The sequence below is a fragment of the Primulina eburnea genome, chromosome 6, assembly GCF_022965805.1.
Source record: "Primulina eburnea isolate SZY01 chromosome 6, ASM2296580v1, whole genome shotgun sequence".
Lineage (NCBI taxonomy): Eukaryota > Viridiplantae > Streptophyta > Magnoliopsida > Lamiales > Gesneriaceae > Primulina > Primulina eburnea.
In genome coordinates, this window is record NC_133106.1 from 10,594,561 (window position 1) to 10,615,094 (window position 20,534).

General features: G+C 35.3%; 2 protein-coding genes across 6 annotated transcripts; one reads left to right on the forward strand and one right to left on the reverse strand.

The window, feature by feature from the left end:
* Positions 1 to 3,409: 3,409 nt before the first annotated feature.
* LOC140833821 (ultraviolet-B receptor UVR8) lies at positions 3,410 to 6,070 on the forward strand. Its single transcript, XM_073198257.1, has 8 exons — positions 3,410 to 3,662; positions 3,760 to 3,912; positions 4,321 to 4,479; positions 4,603 to 4,770; positions 4,931 to 5,062; positions 5,162 to 5,242; positions 5,598 to 5,696; positions 5,771 to 6,070. The coding sequence occupies exons 1-8, from the start codon at positions 3,455 to 3,457 to the stop codon at positions 5,947 to 5,949; spliced, it is 1,179 nt and encodes a 392-aa protein (XP_073054358.1). The 5' UTR covers positions 3,410 to 3,454; the 3' UTR covers positions 5,950 to 6,070.
* Positions 6,071 to 6,383: 313 nt separating this feature from the next.
* On the reverse strand, positions 6,384 to 10,184 carry LOC140833820 (protein PTST homolog 2, chloroplastic). Of its 5 annotated transcripts, XM_073198255.1 has the most exons (9): positions 9,881 to 10,184; positions 9,469 to 9,835; positions 8,834 to 9,000; positions 8,445 to 8,603; positions 8,154 to 8,371; positions 7,368 to 7,513; positions 7,134 to 7,281; positions 6,823 to 6,891; positions 6,384 to 6,739 (listed from the first exon to the last, which is right to left on the reverse strand). In XM_073198255.1, exons 1-9 carry the CDS (start codon positions 10,071 to 10,073, stop codon positions 6,644 to 6,646), a joined length of 1,563 nt encoding a protein of 520 aa, XP_073054356.1. In that variant the 5' UTR covers positions 10,074 to 10,184; the 3' UTR covers positions 6,384 to 6,643. The 5 variants fall into 5 exon arrangements, 3 of the variants coding, with proteins under 3 accessions (XP_073054356.1, XP_073054357.1, XP_073054355.1); XM_073198256.1 differs by having other exon boundaries at positions 6,834 to 6,891; positions 9,469 to 10,184; XM_073198254.1 differs by having other exon boundaries at positions 9,469 to 10,184.
* Between the last annotated feature and the right edge of the window lie 10,350 nt (positions 10,185 to 20,534).

A 20,534-nucleotide genomic window follows, 5' to 3' on the forward strand; every position in this document is an offset into this window, starting at 1 on the left:
CTTGATCGATGCAGGTGAGTATGTTGATGAGGACAGGAGGTGGCGACCAAGGGGCAGGCTTGGACTGAGCGGGAGGCTAACCCGAGGACCGCAATGTTATGTTTTTATGCAAATGTTAATTTACTCTGATTTCATGTTTTGAGGGAAACACTTTGAGCAAACCTTTTGTGAGCAAATTTTATTGTAGTTATTTTGGACAACCATGTCTTATGGGGGACTTGGTTGAGATATTTATGGGAAACTTTGAATGTTATTTTATGTTTAAGAAAAGTTTTAATTTTTCCGCAAATTTTGAGTATGAAAAGTACGGTACGTTACAAAATTACTCTCTAACTCACTCTTTTGGGCCTTCAAATTATTTTTTTTTCTTTTCTTTCGCCTCTTTTTCTTTCATCTTTTTTCTTTTCATGGTCATCTCACTCTTTTGTTCTCTCTTTCTTTCGACCATATTACATTTTTTGCAACTCATTTCAATAAATTTCAATTGATCAAAAGAAATATGTTTTTCCTCTATGCATTTATAAACCAACGTTTCATCATTTCTACTCTCCACCTCCATAGCACACACATTAGGCATTTCTTCTATACCTAATAATTCAGCTTCCATAGTACATCGTTTAACATCATTCGACTCATCAACTAGTGGTATACTATCATCAACAACTTTCTCAACCACAACTTCAGATTCAGTCTCAATTGCAACCTCAACCACAATTTGAGGCTCAAGCTCAACGGACGATTCTATTATGGTCACCTCCACATGTGGACATTGGCTGATGTCATGCCCAACTGCTAAACACCAACAACATATAATATCACAAGTACTAGAATTTGAGTTGTTAATGTACCTTGATATTCATATTTTGTAGTTTCACGTCTCGACTCCTTCATTGGCCTCGCAATGATTTTCTCTTCAAAACTCGTCCTCCACGCGGATGCCAACGACTCTCTATGCACATCATGTTCACCTCTTTTGCCTACTCCTCTATTCTCCTTACATCGCCTATCATCATCATGATTCACCTGCCACGTTCTATTTAGATCAACTCCTCTACCTCGCATATTCTCACCAACCGTCTATTATATGTCTCTTCTTTCTCGTACCGCCTATACTTTTCATGTAGAGGCTTAAACTCCTTCTCCCATATTCTATCCAACCCTACTAACATTGTTTGAAATTGACGGTCGTCAATCATTATACCTGCAAGAAAAAGTTAGTAGAAAACAATAAAGAATAAATTTTCTTCACCACGAATCCTCACGATCACTCCAATGAAAATTCACTCAACTCTCTTCCTTTTTTTTTTTTTTTGTCCTCACTACAAAACCTCACATGTCACTCCAAGAAATAAACACTCGCCCTCAAGTATTTCACTCGATTTTTGAGATTTCTCTCGTAGGGTACACTTTCAGGCTTTGTAGCTTCTGTGCATCAAACTCACAAGTTCAAACTTCACGACACTTGAAGATCAACTTACATGGACTGCGTAAAACAATAAATTTGAACTTTTTCTTTACTGTGAGAGTCGCTTGAATATGACTCACAATGGAGATAAAAAAAAGATTTAATGCTAAATAATAGCACAATTTTTTTTTTATTGTGAGAGACTTGAATATGGCTCCCACAAGATAACAGAACAAAATAGCAAAACCAATTTATGGGATATTTTCGAAATTTGTGTACTCTTTTTTTTTTATTTGCACAAAAGATTGTGCAAACTCGAAAAAAAATTCACAAAAATGAAATTTCGGGAATCGCAAGATTCACGAACACATGAATACAAGATTTCAACAAAAAAATCTTCAAACACAAAGGGATCGAAGAACACAAACAACAGACGAAAGAACAACTGAGAGATAACTTACTTGAATCAAAGGAACCAAAAGCTCTGATATCAAATGATGCGATTCTTCGACAACGAAAAGCAAACGCGCTCAAAAACAGAGTCACACTCTCGATTCGATGAAACAAAGAAACAGTTGTGTCATCCCGATCTTTTTGAACAAGTAAGGTTGTAATACTCACATCTAAATTACGAAGAATTTAGCAACAAATATTAACGAAGATAACAATCGAAATTCAAACGAACCTTCAAAGAACTCGTCTTTGACAACCGAGTGAAGGACAATCGACAAACGCCACAAAGTGTTAAACTTTGATAAGTTTGATTTGAGAAACACACGAATATGTATACAAAGTCAAGCTTTGAAATTTGAGAGAAAATTCGAACAATATGATAAAACTCAAGAATTATTGTTCTAATTCGTGTTTACAATGGATTATATAATAAAATACAACAAAATCACAATCTAAGGTTTCCATATCTAAATATTCTGCACTGCGGCGCGTTGCGACGCTGACCAAGTAGCGCCTAGGCGCTAAGTCTTCGGCAGGGTTAGCGCCTAGGCGCTAAAGACTCGCACATGGAGCGCCTAGGCACTCGATGGTAGCGTCTAGGCGCTAGCTAGTCTTCTCTAGCGCTGCGGCGGGTGCTGTGGCACTAATTCATCCACATTGTTCCACAATAGCATCCATTTGGCATCCAAGGTCACTCCATGCATCACGACTCCTTCGAGGATCGGAACCTTGCTTGCAAACTCTTCTCGATTGATCATGAGTCCATGCAATGCTTCTTTGAACCTCCTTCCAATCATTTGTACGTCATGCCGATTCATATCAACTTGTTAGTGCAATCAAAACATAGAAATAAAGCTAAGATTTAGAGCTGTAAGATTTACAGAGTGCTGCGAGTTTCTTTTGATGATGTTGGTCATTGTTTCTGATTTCTTTCCTTTCTTTTTACCCTCGGTTTGTGGCAGTTTCTTTGACCTTTTAACCTGAATTGAGATTGAGACGGCCAAAAACTATCATTCAAATTAATAATTTGGACATTGATTAACTGACTCCCAACCCAAGTTAATTAAATAAATTATTTTTTTTGGCCAAAACCAGTCATAGAAGAGAAATTTGACGTCTTTAAGACAAAGAGTCAAAGACCCATTAGATGTATTTAGAATTTAAACAAAAACTCTCGTGAGACGGTCTCACGGATCAATTTTATGAGACATATTTTTTTTTTTGAGTTGGTGAGACATATTTTATTTGATCATTCATAAAAAAAATTACATTTTATTGTAAATATAAACATGAATGACATATTTCACGAATAAAATTTTTTGATAATGTCTCACAAAAAATCTACTCTATAAACAAATATGATAGCTTGGCTAGCAACAATTCAAACCACTCCTACTTGTGCCTTCAGGGACTTATATTCATCATAAATATGGAGTTGGGAATTCGATAAGAAGTATAAATTTATAGTATTTTATCTTATAAAATATATAATAATCAGTTATCATGGCAATTTTTATAAAAAGTAAAATACTCACTTAGAACAGAGATATTATTGCTGATGAAAATACTTACAAGTTACTATGTTATTCCATATGAATGGACAAAATCAACAAACTCGAAGAAAACGAAAAAGAAAAGCAAGAGGAACAAGAAGTATGGAGCTGGGGCGCCGGCACAGACGGGCAGCTAGCGACAGTAAGGCTTCAGGATGAGCACAGCCCACAACGCCTTCGCTCCCTCTCTGCCTTTGGCCCCTTCACTTCCCTCTCCTGCGGCGGCGCTCATGTAATTGCCCTCACACCCGGTACAGTAACACTCTATTGGATGAAAATCATGCGGAAGATTCGTTCTTGCCTTTTAATTTTGTTACTTTTAATGGGTTTTTGTTTAACTGGTTACAGGTGGAAGAGTGTTCACATGGGGAAGGGGAACTTCTGGTCAATTAGGCCATGGGCAGAAGATCAACTGTTTGCAGCCGAATGAAGTGAAGGCTCTGGAAGGCTTTGTTGTTACCCGTGTTTCTGCAGGGTGGAATCACTCTGGATTTGTTACAGGTTTTGTGTCTCCCACGCGTTGATATTGATAATCGTAACTGATGTTTCAAGATTTCTTTATTATTTCTGGCTGTTTATTTTGTGTGAGTGCGGATAATGCATTTCTTGTTCTGGTTTATTAATGTCAAGTCTGATTAATTTAGCACGTTTTCTTCTTTAGTTGTTGATATAGGTAATGATTAGTTTAGTTTCTTTGAGAGTGGTCGTGTGTAGCGTTTGAAGGAATGATTGGTTCTTAAGTTTTAAATTTTCATCTTTTGTTTGGCAATGTTTATTTCCAATTGAGACTTTAAATTGCAAGTTCATATTTGAAGGGTGAAATGCCATCTTTAGATTTGCTTTCTTTTAGGCTAAGCATGCATTTACTTTTTCTTTAACTGCTTCTGAACATTGTTAGCTTCTGTGCAGATAATGGCGTGGTTTTCACTTGTGGAGATGGTCTGTTTGGTCAGCTTGGTCATGGGGATTATGAATCAAAATGCTCTCCTTTAGAGGTCTTGTATTTTAGTTCTAAGCATGTGGAGCAAGTTGCTTGTGGTATGCGCCATACACTAGCATTGCTCAAAGGTAATTTTCTCGGAACATTTGTTTTCGTATTGCATTTTGATTTTTGATGTAGTATTTACTATTAACTACATGCGGATTGCACCAAATTCATCGCCTAACATAAAGTTATCATTTTTTGTGTAGGCAACGTAGAACATAAGGTTTATGGATTTGGGTCGGGAAAGCGCGGACAATTAGGTTCATCCACAGGCATAGTCAAATCAACAAGTGTTCCTCAGCCTACCTTATGCCTCACAGATGTTGAAATCGTTAGTATTTGTGCGAATGGAGATCATAGTGCTGCATTATCAGGTGTGTTTCAATATTTTTGCCTCTTTCTTGGTTTCATGTTGGTAATCAATCATTCATTCATTATTTACGAGTCAGAGAATATGTTTTAGGATCAGACTCGACCATTCTTGGTTTCATCATTGAATTTTCCATCTTATTGTTGCTGACACTTGCTGTCTAGCTACTGGAAGTTTATACACTTGGGGAAGAGGATATCAGAATGCATCACATGTCTGCATTCCTCACCGTGTTGATACAGCTTTGTCTTTCCACCAGGTTGCATTAGGATGGAATCATGCTTTATTATTAACAAGTATGAACTTTTACAATCATTTTCATGGATCTTGTTGGAAGGAAATAACAATTTGGATTTTAGGATGCACAAATTGGACTATTTCCTGCTTTTTTACAGGAGAAGGGAAACTATACATGCTTGGTGGCGATCATCATGGTGTACTTGGTAATCCTCATAAAACACCTTGGATGAAAGATGGTAATTAACTACAAGAATCTTACTTGTTCTTCTGTATTGTCCTAATTAAGTATCGCAACAATTCACAATTGCTGTTTCAAATTCTCTCTCTATATATGGTAAAACGATGGAAATGTGGATTGTTGTATGGTTAAAAAATATATAAATTGCACCATCACAATCGGATATAAACTGATCAGCGGCAGATGCTTGGTCTTATGTTTAAACTACTTTTAGAATTTATACTTTGGTTCATCTTACTTTTGGAGTAATGACTTGCCGAATTCCTACCTGAAATAAAATTGGTGCGCAAGTTGAATTGAGTTACATATAAAAGTTGAACTTGGTGGTTGTAATGATATTTTTTTACTCATAGGAGAATCTAAGGAAGATGTCCTGCTGAAACTTATCGATCTTGAAGAAACATCAGTCTTGCAAATTGCCGCAGGAGCAGAACATTCTGCATTAGTAACAGGCAAGAAAGTCTACCTTTGCGTCTTTGAATATATCATGTTCCGAATTGACTTGGGTTCCAATTTTATCTTGCAGACAATGGGTCGGTGATGACGTGGGGCTGGGGAGAACATGGTCAGCTTGGCCTTGGGAATACAGTTGACAAAACATGCCCTCGGCTGGTGAACTTAGGCAGTGAAGTGGCTGGGAAACATGCCACTTCTAGTGTGTACTGTGGCAGTGGATTTTGCCTGGTTTTACGGAATTTTGTGTGAATTTCCAAGTAAATGTACCAACCATAAGTCTCAACGTTGCAATGACAAGTTAATTTTTGCTGGAAAGAACACGGTGAAACTTATGTTTCATTCACTATTTTATGAAAATTTATAGCGCCGCGAGGATGTGAGCACTCGATGAAGTTTGGCATTAAATTGGGGTCAGGGTAAATATCTTCTTTGGGCTTATCTTTTCTTCTTGTTCCGGTGTTAAATATTGTCACTTGGCAAGCTAGTAATGCACACTCAGTCCTTGAGCAGAGGCCATTGTACTAAAAGATCCTTATGTATATAATCTTTTAAAATCTAAGATCAAAGGCAATAGATGCATGATAACATCGAGCTTATTCGTGTTTTGAGTTCCAACAACTTGAATAGAAAGTCATTGTTCAAGAAGCAAAAATTTTAGACTCCTGACAACCATGCAAATGATATGCGAGTCACATAGCAAGTATTCACTGGTATAATAGAATATTTAAGTACAGCTCTTTTGATCCTACCATCAACCTCGTAATATTTTTTGTTTTCCAAGATTAGACCTAAAATTTATCATGTCTGACATAGTTAAGTAGGAGATATTGCAGCAAAAAATAAATAAATAAAAATTAAAAAGTGGAAAAGAAGCAAATGATTTTCAGATATGCGAGGCGTGTCAATGTTAACATTGACTAAAGGCTATATGCTCTCTTCTTTCTCATGTCACAATAAGAAGGTTATTCTGGTAGCCACTATTGTTGACGATGGGGCGTAAAGGGTCGACTTTCCATATACCATCAACTACGAACTTAATCTGTAGCAGGATATCATAGGAAAGAGTTCATGATTAGGGTAAAGCTGAATACATCACATAGTCGAGGTTTTTAAAAAACCTACCTCATATCTACCTGGATACAGCATTAAGCTCACTGAAAAGATTCCTGTTTTTGATTTCTCCATCTTCCGCTGCAATCAAGGTGTCCATTTGATTACTTTAATCAAGAATGAAAGAAAAAGCCTGGTTCATTGTTAAGAGGAGTCGTTTACGCATCAATCTCAGAATCACATTTATAGAAACAAAATGTTTCAAGAAGTTAATAGATACTAACGTTATAATTCGGTTCAACTGGCTGTACTTCAAATTCTTGTTTTATCTACGAGGAAACACAAGTTCTGAGATATTCCACGGTTTGTAAAACTTATCTGACCTGAGTGGTCCATCCATCAAAAGATCCAGTTAAAAGGACCTCTGAAGCTGAATTATGCCACACTATGCATGTATCCCGCAGAAGTTGTAAGGCTTTATGTGCTCTATATATCTGTTCTTGCTTCTTCTCCACTATCTTTTGTGTGTCACTGAAAAAGAGTAGGGGGAAAAATGTTGATTTTCAATTGAAATAGAGTAATTTGCCGGTTATCATCAAATGTATTAAATAACATACGCTATTGTCATTGCCATTTTCCCCTCTAATATAGCCATCTTGGCTCGTATTGAATGCAATCGCTCCTGGGCAGTTATGAACTCATTCTCTTGGAACTCCCATTCATCAGAGAGCTCCTGAAAATCACTGACAGAGATTCCAGCTACCTGGTGAAGAATAGGCATTGAAGAAAAGGAGTAACATGATGTTTTGTGCATAAAACACAAAAGCGTCTGTTGGTGTTCTTTCTCAACTCTTAAACAGTCAGAAATTTGGTTGTAATGGTCAGTTGTAGGACGATTCAATTGAAAATGTAGGTTTGAGCGTCTGCTACTGTATAAAGGGCCATAAAAGTTGATAAAGCTACAACTTGAATCTTTTAAGACATACAGCTTTCCAAATGCCTCATTCCACAGTTATGTCAAATAGATAATGACACAAATAAGGAATGATGATTGATATTCTTCAGCCATCCCAAACATTCATAATCGACTTAATAATTTAATTTATGGGAGTTGATGATTTCCGTTAATACCACCGGTTTGGATATCTTCTACCGTACCAAAAATTATATCCAACAATAAAAGTTCAACTTAAACATTTGGAACTCTATAGTAGTTCAAGCTCCTAATTTCGATTATTTTGCCATTAAGCTAGCAGCCAGGGCTGGAGCCACAATGAACTTTTTCAGTACAGAAATATCATTATCTTGGCCGGAGGCTACAGACCAATCTATCATATGCACTAGGGAACTCTGAAAGAACAAAGCCAATTAGAGATAAGAGTAAAAAAATCCAGGCCACCCACCTCATCTGTAATGCTCTCCGCCCTTTTGGACCTCAAGGAAAGAAGCGCTGTAGAGAGCTCTAACTCTAGATGCTGAATGCGACTTTTTATGTGATTGAGATTAATCTCTTCAGCCCCATCCCCAGCTTCACCGTATTCACCATTAATTGAAGTTAATCTATCACGATAAGTTTCTCTATCATGTTCCATGATGTTTTTTCCAAAAAAAATTTCGGCAGCTGCATGGCACTCGAAGTTAAAAACCCGGCAAGGCTAAAAATATCTTTACAAAGACAAGTAAAAACCACGCACCTTCAAATTCTGAATAGTGGAACCCTGCTCGCTGATTGCTCCAATTTCTCCATGTTTCCGGCTCAAAGTTTGGGCTCATCTTGTTATCTGCTTTATTCAATATGCCTTGGTGGCGGAAACCTGTTGGATGTCTGCCGTTTTCTCCATTATCAACCCTGGCTTTTACAATTAAAAAGGCACGATATCTAGTGTTTTAGAATGCAAGCATAGGCACCATGGCAATTGACAGATCAATAATATATATGTGGAGAAACACATGTTGTCGTGTAAAATAAAATCCCCAAAATTTTCGTCTGTTAGAGATGCCAAACTCTAGTCAATAAATATTTAACAGGATATGGCCAGAATGCATGAACGAATGTTGCTCTGATTCAAAACAACCAACTAACCCACATCAGAAGAGGTTCCAATATGACTGTCATCTGCCTCATCTTTACTTGTGGCATGAGTTCCATATCCAACTGGCTTTAAATCTACTCCAAAATTGATATTCCTCTGCTTCTCCAATCTATTCAGTATTCCCTCAATGCCAGTATCTGCATCAGCACTCCTCTCTCTGAGCCAGGAAAGAATATTTTCACTATGAATAGCAATTCCGTAAGAGTTTTCTTTTAATAAATCACACTAGTATTTAACTACATGATGTATACACAGTGACAAAGGACCATACCCACAGAAATCTCAGAGGAAAATTGATGGGTACAAGTCTTCAGAAAACAGGTAAATTACAATTAAACGGGCGTAACTATGAACAGTTGTAAGTCACATTTTACCAAGTAAGATGAGAGTGAAACGAGAAAGAAGAGACGCGCAGATAGCAGCACTAAGAAATTACTTCCCATCAGCCTCCATTAATGGCCAAAGTTATAATTTTATACACTCGTACTCTCTTAACATTGAATAAAATCATCAACATATCATAATATAGACTATATACACTAACAAATAAACAATGATATCAAGAATTATAAAGAAAAGGTTGAGTTGTGAAAATTGTTGAGAATTTCAAAAATAAAAACCTCACACGGGTCTACCCGACGGCGAAGAAGAAGCCAACTGCCTGGAATTCAAATTCTCAGAAATAAAATCCGAACCGGAGGAAAAGTCATCTTCATTATCGTCCACAGACCAATAACAGTCGTCCTTTTCTCCAAGAGAAACGCTCTCCTCAATCCTCTCAACCCTCCTCTGGAATTTTCCAAGATCAAAATCCAATTTTTCCTCCACATTTTGTTCTTCCCAGCCAAGCGTATACCACCGACCTATCTTCTTTATCGACTCCACCAAATCCATTCTTCCAGCTCTAGCTAACTCTTCTCTAGTCGGAAACATCATCGGTTTCTCAGATTTCTTCATGAACTCCATAATTTCCGCCTCCAGTTCTAAGTCCCCTTCACTCTGTTTGCACAAACAGCACCACGACTCATCTAAATAACCCCTGAATTTGTTGTCCCTCGTCACTTTCACAAACCCGAAAGAATGCCCTCGAACAGCACTTAGTCTACAAATTTGAGCCCTATTCTTAAGATTATGCGTGGACATCAAAGAAGGGGTGAGAGAACAATTCAAAGGCGAGAATGTCTTGCGGGATATTAGAATACGGCTATGGCTACTGATGAGTATGACCATCGTTCAGGCATTTCGCCGAACAGTTTTATGTGCCTGTATCAAAGAACCGAGGAAACAATCACGCGTGCACGAAAAAAGTGGCAGCCATTTATTTACTATGTCTTTGTTTTATCGTGCGATAGAGACGCACACATTTAAATCAGGAAATAATAGCGTTTTATAATTGTTTAAAATTATTAATATAATAAATTATTTAATTATTATATTTTTTTATTTGAGATTATATTTAAATAAAAATATCAATTTTGTCGTCAAATTAAATTCTTTATCTTAATATTTGATATATCGATTGAATGAAACTGCTATTAATAAAAAATATTAAAAAGCATATATTATTTGTCAATTAAAAGTTTAAAAAATATATCTGTGTATATATTGTCTCAAAGATATATTGTCTCAAAGCATTGACTCAAGCTCATAAAGTCTGGTGTACGGTGGAGCTGGTTCAGTGGCACGAGGGTGGTTGACGGAGTAACAGAAAGAACGAAGCGGTTGGTGGGAGTGCTAACAGATAATCCCACGTGCATGGAATCATATTCGAGATGCTTTTTTGCTTGTAGATGGATTGATTTCATTATTGGTTACTTCTTCTTCTGTTCTTAATACTAATACAAGAGATTTTCTCTCTGGTTTGTATTACATAATAAAAAAGTGATTTAGCTTGTGATTCATCCTGTAATCTGGAGAACTCCATCTTATTGATATGTGGTTAATAAAGATTGAAGGGTGCTGCTTGTCCGTGGAGTAGACAATTGTTGAACCACGTTATATTGGTGTATTTTTTTGTTGCATTCCATATCGAATTTATTGATCGTAGGTCATTGTGAGATCTTGCATCTTCAACATTAAGATCCAACATTCGACGTTAGAGCAATTGAATTGATTTCAATTCAGTCGTGATTCTTCAAATAACAACAAGATTTCAATTCAGTCGCGATTCTTCAAATAACAAAAAATGGTATCAGAGCTTAGGTTTATGAAGGATCATGGCGGCTGCAAGGTATGAAGTCGAGAAATTCACCGGGAAGAATGACTTTGGACTGTGGCGACTGAAGGTGCATGCACTGCTGGTTCATCAAGGTCTGGATGAGGCTCTTTTGGGAGAGAAGACACTATCTTCTTCTTTATCTGACAAAGAAAGAAAAGATATTCTGAATAAAGCTCATAGTGCACTGATCTTGAATCTTGGAGACAAAGTTCTAAGGGAAGTCTCCAAGGAAAAGTCGGCAGCTGCGATATGGACGAAACTCGAACACCTATACATGACAAAATCTTTGGCCAATCATCTTTACTTGAAGCAAAGGCTTTATACATTAAAGATGTCGAATGGGAAGACACTGGAGGATCACACTGATGATTTCAATAAAGTCATACTTGATCTTGAGAATATCGAGATAAAAGTTGATGATGAAGATCAAGGCTTACTGCTGTTGAGGTCTCTTTCCAAGGACTATGAGAATATTGCGGATACACTGATTTTTGGCAGAGTCTCCTTGTCCCTGGAAGAAGTGCAAATGGCACTGGTCTCAAAAGAACTAAAGAAGAAATCGGAGATCAAAGAAGAAGAGTCAAGAGAAGGGTTGATGGTTTGAGGAAGACCAGAGAGGAGAGAATTTAGTAAAAACAAGTTCAAAGCTAGATCCAAGTCAAGAACTAAAAAGAGACGCTTCTTTTGCCAGAAAAAGGTCATTTCAAGATTGAATGCCCTGAAAGAAAGAAGAGATTCAATGGAAAATCATATGAATCAGGAAGATTCAATGGAAAATCATATGAATCAGGAAGATTCAATGGAAAAACAACGGAATCAGGGGATGCAGCCGTTGTTTAGGACGGATATGAGTTGGCTGAGGTCCTAACAGTGACTGAAAAGGACTCCTCTAAAGATTGGATATTAGACTCAGGGTGTTCCTATCATATGACACAAAATCGAGATTGGTTCGAAATACTAAATCAACTGCAAGAAGGTTCGGTACTCCTTGGAAATAACAAAGCATGCAAGGTAGATGGAATTGGATCTGTGCGAATCAAGATGTATGATGGAACTGAGAGAGTATTACAAGAAGTAAGATATGTGCCAGAAATAAAGAGAAAGTTAATATCTCTTGGAACATTGGACAGAATTTGATACATGTTCAAAGCAGAAAATGGAGTCCTAAAGGTTTCTAAAGGTTCCCTAGTAATGATGAAAGGATTCAGAAACAATGGGTTATACTCTTTTGTTGGAAGTACAATCATTGGCGCGATAGCTGCAGTAGCAAATGGTGAAGCCAATAAGACTCAGCTGTGGCATAAAAGACTAGGCCATGTAAGTGAACATGGACTATTGGAATTGTGCAAGCAAGGAGCTTTTGGTGAGGATAAATTAGAAAGTTTGGGATTCTGTGAAGAATGTGTGTATGGAAAATCTTGTAGAGTAAAGTTCAACACATAGATTTACAGAACCAAAGCCACCTTGGAATACTTCCATTCAGATCTTTGGGGTGATTCAAGAACAGCTTCACTAGGTGGAGCGAAGTATTTCATGAGCATAATAGATGATTATTCAAGAAAGGTATGGGTGTATATTCTGAAAGGTAAAGATGAAGCCTTCAAAACCTTCAAAGAATGGAAAGTACTTGTTGAAAATCAGACAAATAGTAAGGTGAAATGTCTAAAGACAGACAATGGTCTTGAGTTCTTATCTGATGAGTTCAACAGGTTCTGTACAAAAGAGGGAATAATCAGACACAAGATAGTAAGAGGCACTCCATACCAGAACGGACTTGCAGAAAGAATGAACAGAACAATACTCGAAAGGGTAACGTGCATGCTAGTAACGGCCAATCTACCAAAGACCTTATGGGCAGAAGCTGTAACTACAGCGTGCTACCTCATTAACAGATGTCCTTCTTCTGCCATAGGTCTTAAGACACCTCAAGAGCTTTGGAGTGGTAAACCAGCAACGTACAAGCACTTAAAAATCTTTGGATGTATTGCATATACACATTTGAGACAAGACAAGCTTGCGTCGAGAGCTGTGAAGTGCATATTCATTGGATACCCAAAGGGAGTTAAATGTTATAAACTCTGGTGCTTGGAAAACGGGTTTAAAAAGATGATAATAAGTAGGGATGTTGTGTTCAATGAAGAAAAATATGGCAAATATCAGTAACCAAACAGCAGATGGACCTACTTTTGATGCTGAACAAGTAAGTATCAAAGCCATCTGTAGAACATCAAGTCCAGCAAATAGAGGAAGAAGGGAAAAACTTGGTAAGAGATAGGGAGAAAAGAACAAGCAAACCACCAGAAATATATGGTTATGCTGATCTTATCTCATATGCCTTAATTACAGCTCAAGGATTGGATATTGAAGAACCAAAATCCTACAAGGAAGCTATGCGCTGTAAAAATAAGAATGAATGGTTAAAGGCTATGAGAGAAGAGATTAAATCACTTCAGGTCAATGAGACCTGGACAACTTTAGACAAACCAAATAAGCATAAGCTGGTTGCGTTAAAATGGGTGTTCAAAAGGAAGGATGATATACATGGGATTGAACCACCAAGGCTAAAGGCAAGACTAGTAGCCAAAGGCTTCACGCAAAGAGAGGGAATTGACTTTCACGAAGTATTCTCTCCAGTAGTAAAACACAGATCCATTCAAATCCTCTTGGCCATTACTGCAAGATGGGACATGGAATTGGAACAAATGGATGTTAGAACAGCTTGCTTACACGGAGAACTAGAAGAAGACATTTACATGCTTCAAACCGAAGGATTTGTTGTGGCAGGAAGTGAGAATAAAGTGTGTAAACTCAGGAAGTCATTGTGTGGGTTAAAACAGTAACCAAGGCAATGAAATAGAAAGTTTGATGACTTCATGTTGAAAGCTGGTTTCAGGAGAAGCAAATATGATCAGTGTGTGTATTTCAAACACGGTGATGCAGGCGTGATGATATATCTAATGTTATACGTGGATGATATATTGATAGCTTGCAAAAGGAGAGAAGAAATTATCAAGCTCAAGACTCAATTTAAGATAGAGTTTGACATGAAAGACCTTGGACCAGCAAGGGTGATGCTTGGTATGGAAAGAAGAAAGGACAGGGAAGGTAAATTGATTTACTTGTCCCCACGATCGTATATTGAGAAAGTTTTGAGTAAGTTTGGAATGACAGACTCAAAATGTGTGCTAACACCCTTAGCACAACACTTCAAACTCAATACATCACAGAAACCAGAAACAAGTGAAGAAAGAAACTATATGTCTAAGGTGCCTTATGCAAGTGCTGTAGGATCATTAATGTATGTAATGATATGTACAAGGCTTGATTTGGCACATGCTGTAAGTATGGTGAGTAGGTTCATGGGAAATCCAGGGAAAACTCATTGGGAAGCTCTCAAATGGGTGATGAGATACCTCAAGGGTACAATGAGGTATAGTTTGGCCTATGGTGGAGAAAATGAAATAACCGAAGCGCTGAGTGGTTTTGTGGATTCTGATTTTGCAGGGTGCATTGACACAAGGAAGTCTACCACTGGATATGTTTTTACTATGTTCGGGACAACAATTAGCTGGAAAGCATGTCTTAAACCAGTGGTGGCATTGTCAAATACAGAGGCCGAGTATATTGCAATTACAGAAGGAGTTAAAGAGGCTCTGTGGTTGCGTGGTTTAGTTGCTGAACTAGAAGTTCAAGATGCAACATTAAAACTACTATGTGATAGTCAAAGTGCAATTCACTTAACAAAGAACCAAGTGTTTCATGAGAGAACTAAACATGTGGATGTGAAATTGCATTTTGTAAGGGAAATAGTTGGGAAGGGAGAAATCGAGCTAGAAAAGGTAAAGACTGATGACAATGCAGCAGATATGTTAACAAAACCAATCACAACAGAGAAGCTTCAGCATTGCTTAGAGTTAATCAATGTTGAAGAACTGAAAGGTCCTTAGAGTAAAGACACAAAGTGACAAGTAGCACTCAGATCAATCTTGAGACAAGGTGGAGAATTGTGGATATATTGTCTCAAAGCATTGACTCAAGCTCATAAAGTCTGGTGTATGGTGGAGCTGGTTCAGTGGCACGAGGGTGGTTGACAGAATAACAGAAAGAACGAAGCGGTTGGTGGGAGAGTTAACAGATAATCCCACGTGCATGGAATCACATTCGAGATGCTTTTTTTCTTGTAGATGGATTGATTTCATTATTGGTTACTTCTTCTTCTATTCTTAACACTAATACCAGAGATTTTCTCTCTGGTTTTATTACATAATAAACAAGTGATTTAGCTTGTGCTTCATCCTGTAATCTGGAGAACTCCATCTTGTTGATATGTGGTTAATAAAGATTGAAGGGTGCTGTTTGTCTGTGGAGTAGACAATTGTCGAACCACGTTATATCGGTGTATTTGTTTCTTGCATTCCATATCGAATTTGTTGGTCGTAGGTCATTGTGAGATCTTGCATCTTCAACATTAAGATCCAAAATTCGACGTTAGAGCAATTGAATTGATTTCAATTCAGTCGTGATTCTTCAAATAACAACAATATCAATAATTTTCAAAAAACTAAAAATAATTTATTAGATGAAAATTTTGAATTCAAATATAAAAAATATTTATACTAAAATTCTAATAAAATAATAATAATAATAATAATAATAATATCAACTATGTATGTACATTCTATATATAAAATATTCATGAGTATGTAATTCACTTAAAATTTGAACACTTAATATTATATAAAAAATTTATAATTTATTTAACATTTTGAGGATTATAAAAAATTAAATATATAAAAATAAAATAAAATCCAAAAGAAATTAAATGAAATGATAAGGTAAATTCAAATATTTAAAGGAGTGTTATTTACAATCCATTTTTAAAATGCACTTCATGTTTCTTTCTTTACTATAAAATACCTAATATATACTCAAATTATTTTTAAAAATATTAATATAAACATATAATGTATTTTATACTTTTTTTTATTAAATATAAGAAAATATTGTAAGGAATGTTTTCAACATAAATGTGCAAAAACAATAAATTTGAGTATATCAGATTTTGGTGTTGTGTGTCGTGTTGTCAACACCGTTCACAACATGCAGCGGAATGTATTATTTATCACACACATAAACTTTATTAACCAGAATAAGATTTGTATAATGCTTCAGGACAAAATTATCACTAGAAATTTGTAAATCGCTTACAAAACTCAATACTAATGACACGTATAAAAACTATATTTCTTGACAACCCAAAAAAATAAATTGAATATCAAATAAACCAAATAAAATCATAGATGCAAATATTGTGTCGTTTAAAACATAAACCGCCGGAAAACTCTTCGAGCAACACACGAGTGTTGTCCTTCGAGTGTCTTCAACAAGGATCATCAACACAGCAAAGCGATGAATTTATCACCAAAATTCTTCAGCTCAAAAGCGTTCAGCACTTCATTTTTCTTCTCTACAAAAAACAACTTGTGCGGCCGCCAAAGCTATATATATAATATCATTAGTAATAAAACTCTTTTAATCAAAGATATCATATATAAATACCAAATTAAAAACAAAATCCTATAATATTTAGAGATAAATTAAATCAAATCTCATAATCTAGAAATACAAAACTCTAAATTGATTTTATCAATATAGTAAAATAGTTAATGAATAACATATTCCTTTCAATATTAAAATTAATTTACAAAATTCTTATGAGACTGTCTAATGAACCAATTTGTGAAGCCGATATTCTACCCGACCCGCCTAGTGAAAAAAAATATTGTTTTTTTTGTCTAATCAGAGAATGGAAGAGCTATGGATGATATTGTTATAGTCGACGACGATAGTTGGCGGCCGACAAGCACCGATAGTGTTGGAAGAGTTGAAAGCGCAAGTTTTTTGGGTTTGGAGAGATTACTGGAGCAATGGCAGAGGAATACTAGGGGAAATTTTTTAAAAAATAGTTTTTATTAGAGACCATTTTCATATTTCAGTCTCAAATCAGAGATCGATACAATACATCGGTCTCAAATTAGAGTCATAAATAAAAATTTGATCTCCAATTTGTGACTAGAATAAAAATCGCGCCACAAAATTAATATTAAATAATGAAACGAAACGAAAATAAATTTAACGACCGATATTACTAACTTCGGTATCAAATTATAGACCGAAATTATTGTCGATCTTTAATTCGGTTATAAATCCCCGTTACATAATTGGAGTGACAAATTTATTTAGTTATTAGTTTTTATATAGATAAATCAACCAAAACTTATATGCTTAATCAAATCAAACATAATTCAATTATCACAAAAATTCTTATGAGATCGTCTTACGACTCAATTTTGTGAGATGAATCTCCTATCCGATCAGAATTATAAAAATTATTATTTTTATGTCAAAATACTACTTTTCACTTCAGTTATAGACAAGATCGATTTGCCTTATGGATATAACATCTCAGAAGAAACCACACTTTCTTTTAAACACACTACTAATTAAATTAGCCAACTATTCTTCATAAAATTAAATAACCAATTTATTATAATATCTTATATTATTATTATTATTATTATTATTATTATTATTATTTTTATTATTAAAGTTAAATCGTCTGTACTTACTAAATATTGGTACAATAAGTTGGTAAAAAAATTTATAATTCTAAAAGTAATGGATTGCTTCGGGCACCTTTGAAGGTGATTCAAACACAATATTCTTAATGAGCTGTAATATTTCGTGTTCTAAGAATATAACGCAGATAAATTAGATCGAGTTTGGTTTTAAACCAAGCTGAAAATACTTGAAATAATCCCTCGTTAAGAAAATCTAACCAGTTTAAAGCTTTTAACTTGCGTAACTGATTAATTGATATAAGAGGGATCAGTTCTTGTATATATCAGTTCAGTTATTGTGAGAACTGAACAGATAACGGCTCAAACTGTTCAAATCAGTTTTAAAACAATAGTTATACAGTTAATAACACAAGATATGTTTATGAGTGTTCGGAGACTTCAAATGCCCCTACGCCACCCCTTCACTACAAGAAAAATACCCTACGACAATGGTTAAAAACCGTTGTCGTAGCCTTTTTAAAACTGTTGTTAAAGCACGCAACGGATTTTGAAAACCGTCGCTGTTTAGCAACAGTTTTTATATAACTGTCGCGAAATTTAGAGACGGTTTATCAAACCCGTCGCTAACATTAGCGACGGACGTAAAACACCGTCGCTATTGTGCGACGGTTTATGCATGAATTTCGTCGCTAATATTTTAGGTAAAATAAAAAAATAATTTTAATAATTTAATAAATCTATGTTGGAATTGATTAAATAGATAAAAAATTTAAGTGTTGTGAAGTGATAAAATCGTATAACAGATAAAAAATTTAATTGTTGTGAAGTGGTAAAATCATGTAGAGATAAAATTTTAAGTGTTGTGAATCTGTAAAATTGTGTAAGAGAGAAAAATTTTATGTGTTGTGAAGTGGGTGGAAGAAAATGGAGCGAATTTACTGGTATTTATAGAGAGTGGTGGAAGAAAATGGAGCGAATTTTAGGCGGTATTTTCAAAATTGTCGAATTTTTTAAATCAGCGACGAGTTTACTAAAACTGTCGCTCATTTTTGCGATATTTATAGTAAAACCGTCGTTAATTTGAAATTAGCGACAATGTTATTTTAATCCGAGCGACGGTTGTAATTAACTCATCGTTAATGTTAAATTAGCGACAGATACTCTATGTAGCAAACCCGTCGCTAAATACTGTTGTGTTTTGTTTAAACTCACGCTAATCGTCGATTGTCCTAAAAAACACGCTAATAGACAACGATTCATGAAACCGTTGTCATAAACGCTCAAAGACAACGGTTTTACAGAACCGTTGTCTTTAACCCCCAAAAGACAACGGTTTTATAAAAACCGTTGTCTTTGACTTAAAAAATTATCTACGACAACGGTTTTAGTTAAAATCATTGTCGTATGTGTGTTGTTGATTCTGAAATTTCTTGTAGTGCTTCTATCACCTCGGGTAGGTTCTACTAGAAGAATTTGATTTATACAACACTTTATACAAACTCGCTCAGCTTAGGACTTATCCTACTGCCTAACTGAACTCCTAGCCTAAACTGAAGGCAACACCTTCCAGCCAAGACTTGTTTAACGTCTATGTGTCAAAGACTATATACACAAGTTTTACGTCTTTGTGCAAGACTCGCTCAACTTATCATTACGCTCAATTTTCTGTATATGTGAATGATTATCTGTGAGAAATGAACTATGAATACAATAAGAAAGTGTTCTGACACACTGAGAATTTTGCTTCTATACTAAGCAGTTGGCATGCCCTTTTTCTCTTTTGATCTTCACACATTTCTTGTTTTTTGAGGGTCTTGATCGTAAATTTATAGAGGCTATGTTACCGTACACCAAGAATCATCAAATATGAACATTGCAGTTTGAATCTGTTACTCGATATTTGTCTTGTACTTTCCGACAGCCATTTTGGAACGTTTTGGCTTTAAGCACTGCTGCAACGTCTATTATTGTCCTTTGACTAAACAAAAGCTTTTCCTCAGTGCGTACAACTGGATTCCATTGAATAAGTTTGTCGTGTTCTGTAAATTGTTTGATTCCTAACTGATGTTTTGATATATTTTGTTAAACTGATCTTGAACTGGTTCGGTGAAATCAGTTGGCTCTCGTCAGCTGAACTGATTTCACTATTTAATTGAACTGGTCGTTAAAATATTGTATGAATACAAGTATTTGATTAGATTTATGACAAATTTTGAGTCAATCACAATACTATAATTGATATTAATTAGACAAAACAATTTTTTATATTTTTTTATATGTCTTTTCTTAATTTTGAAATTGATTTATTCCTATATTAATAGCTTACTTGACGAACAAGATAATTTATTTGTCGGAATTCGATTTGACATAGATACATAATAAGGCCTTTTAAGGTTCCTGCTCTGTATTTTTCAGTAATCTTTTGTATGATCCGAGGCGTACGTACCCACCCACCCACCCACCCATTATTATTGTCGTATGTATTGAAGTTTAGAGTTTTTCTTTTTCCATAAAAAAAGGAATAATAAAAATAGTCACGTAAGAATAAAAAATTCAAAATTAATCTTCATTAATTATTTATTTTTATTTCCGATCCTAAATTATAACATGTTTTTAACACATCTCTATGTACATCAAATTCGATAGACTCTTCATTAATTATTTATTTTGTTTTCTGATCATACTCCACCATAGCTTAACATGACGTAAAAAATTATAAACATGTAATTGAACACATCTCCATGTACATCAAATTTGATAGACTACATGCATAATATCATTTTTATTTATATTTTCTATGCACAAATAAAGACTAGATAATGGCTAAATAAATAAATTAATTATTTATGTTCATTGATGTGAGTTTAACAAATAGAATAACAAAATTTCAAA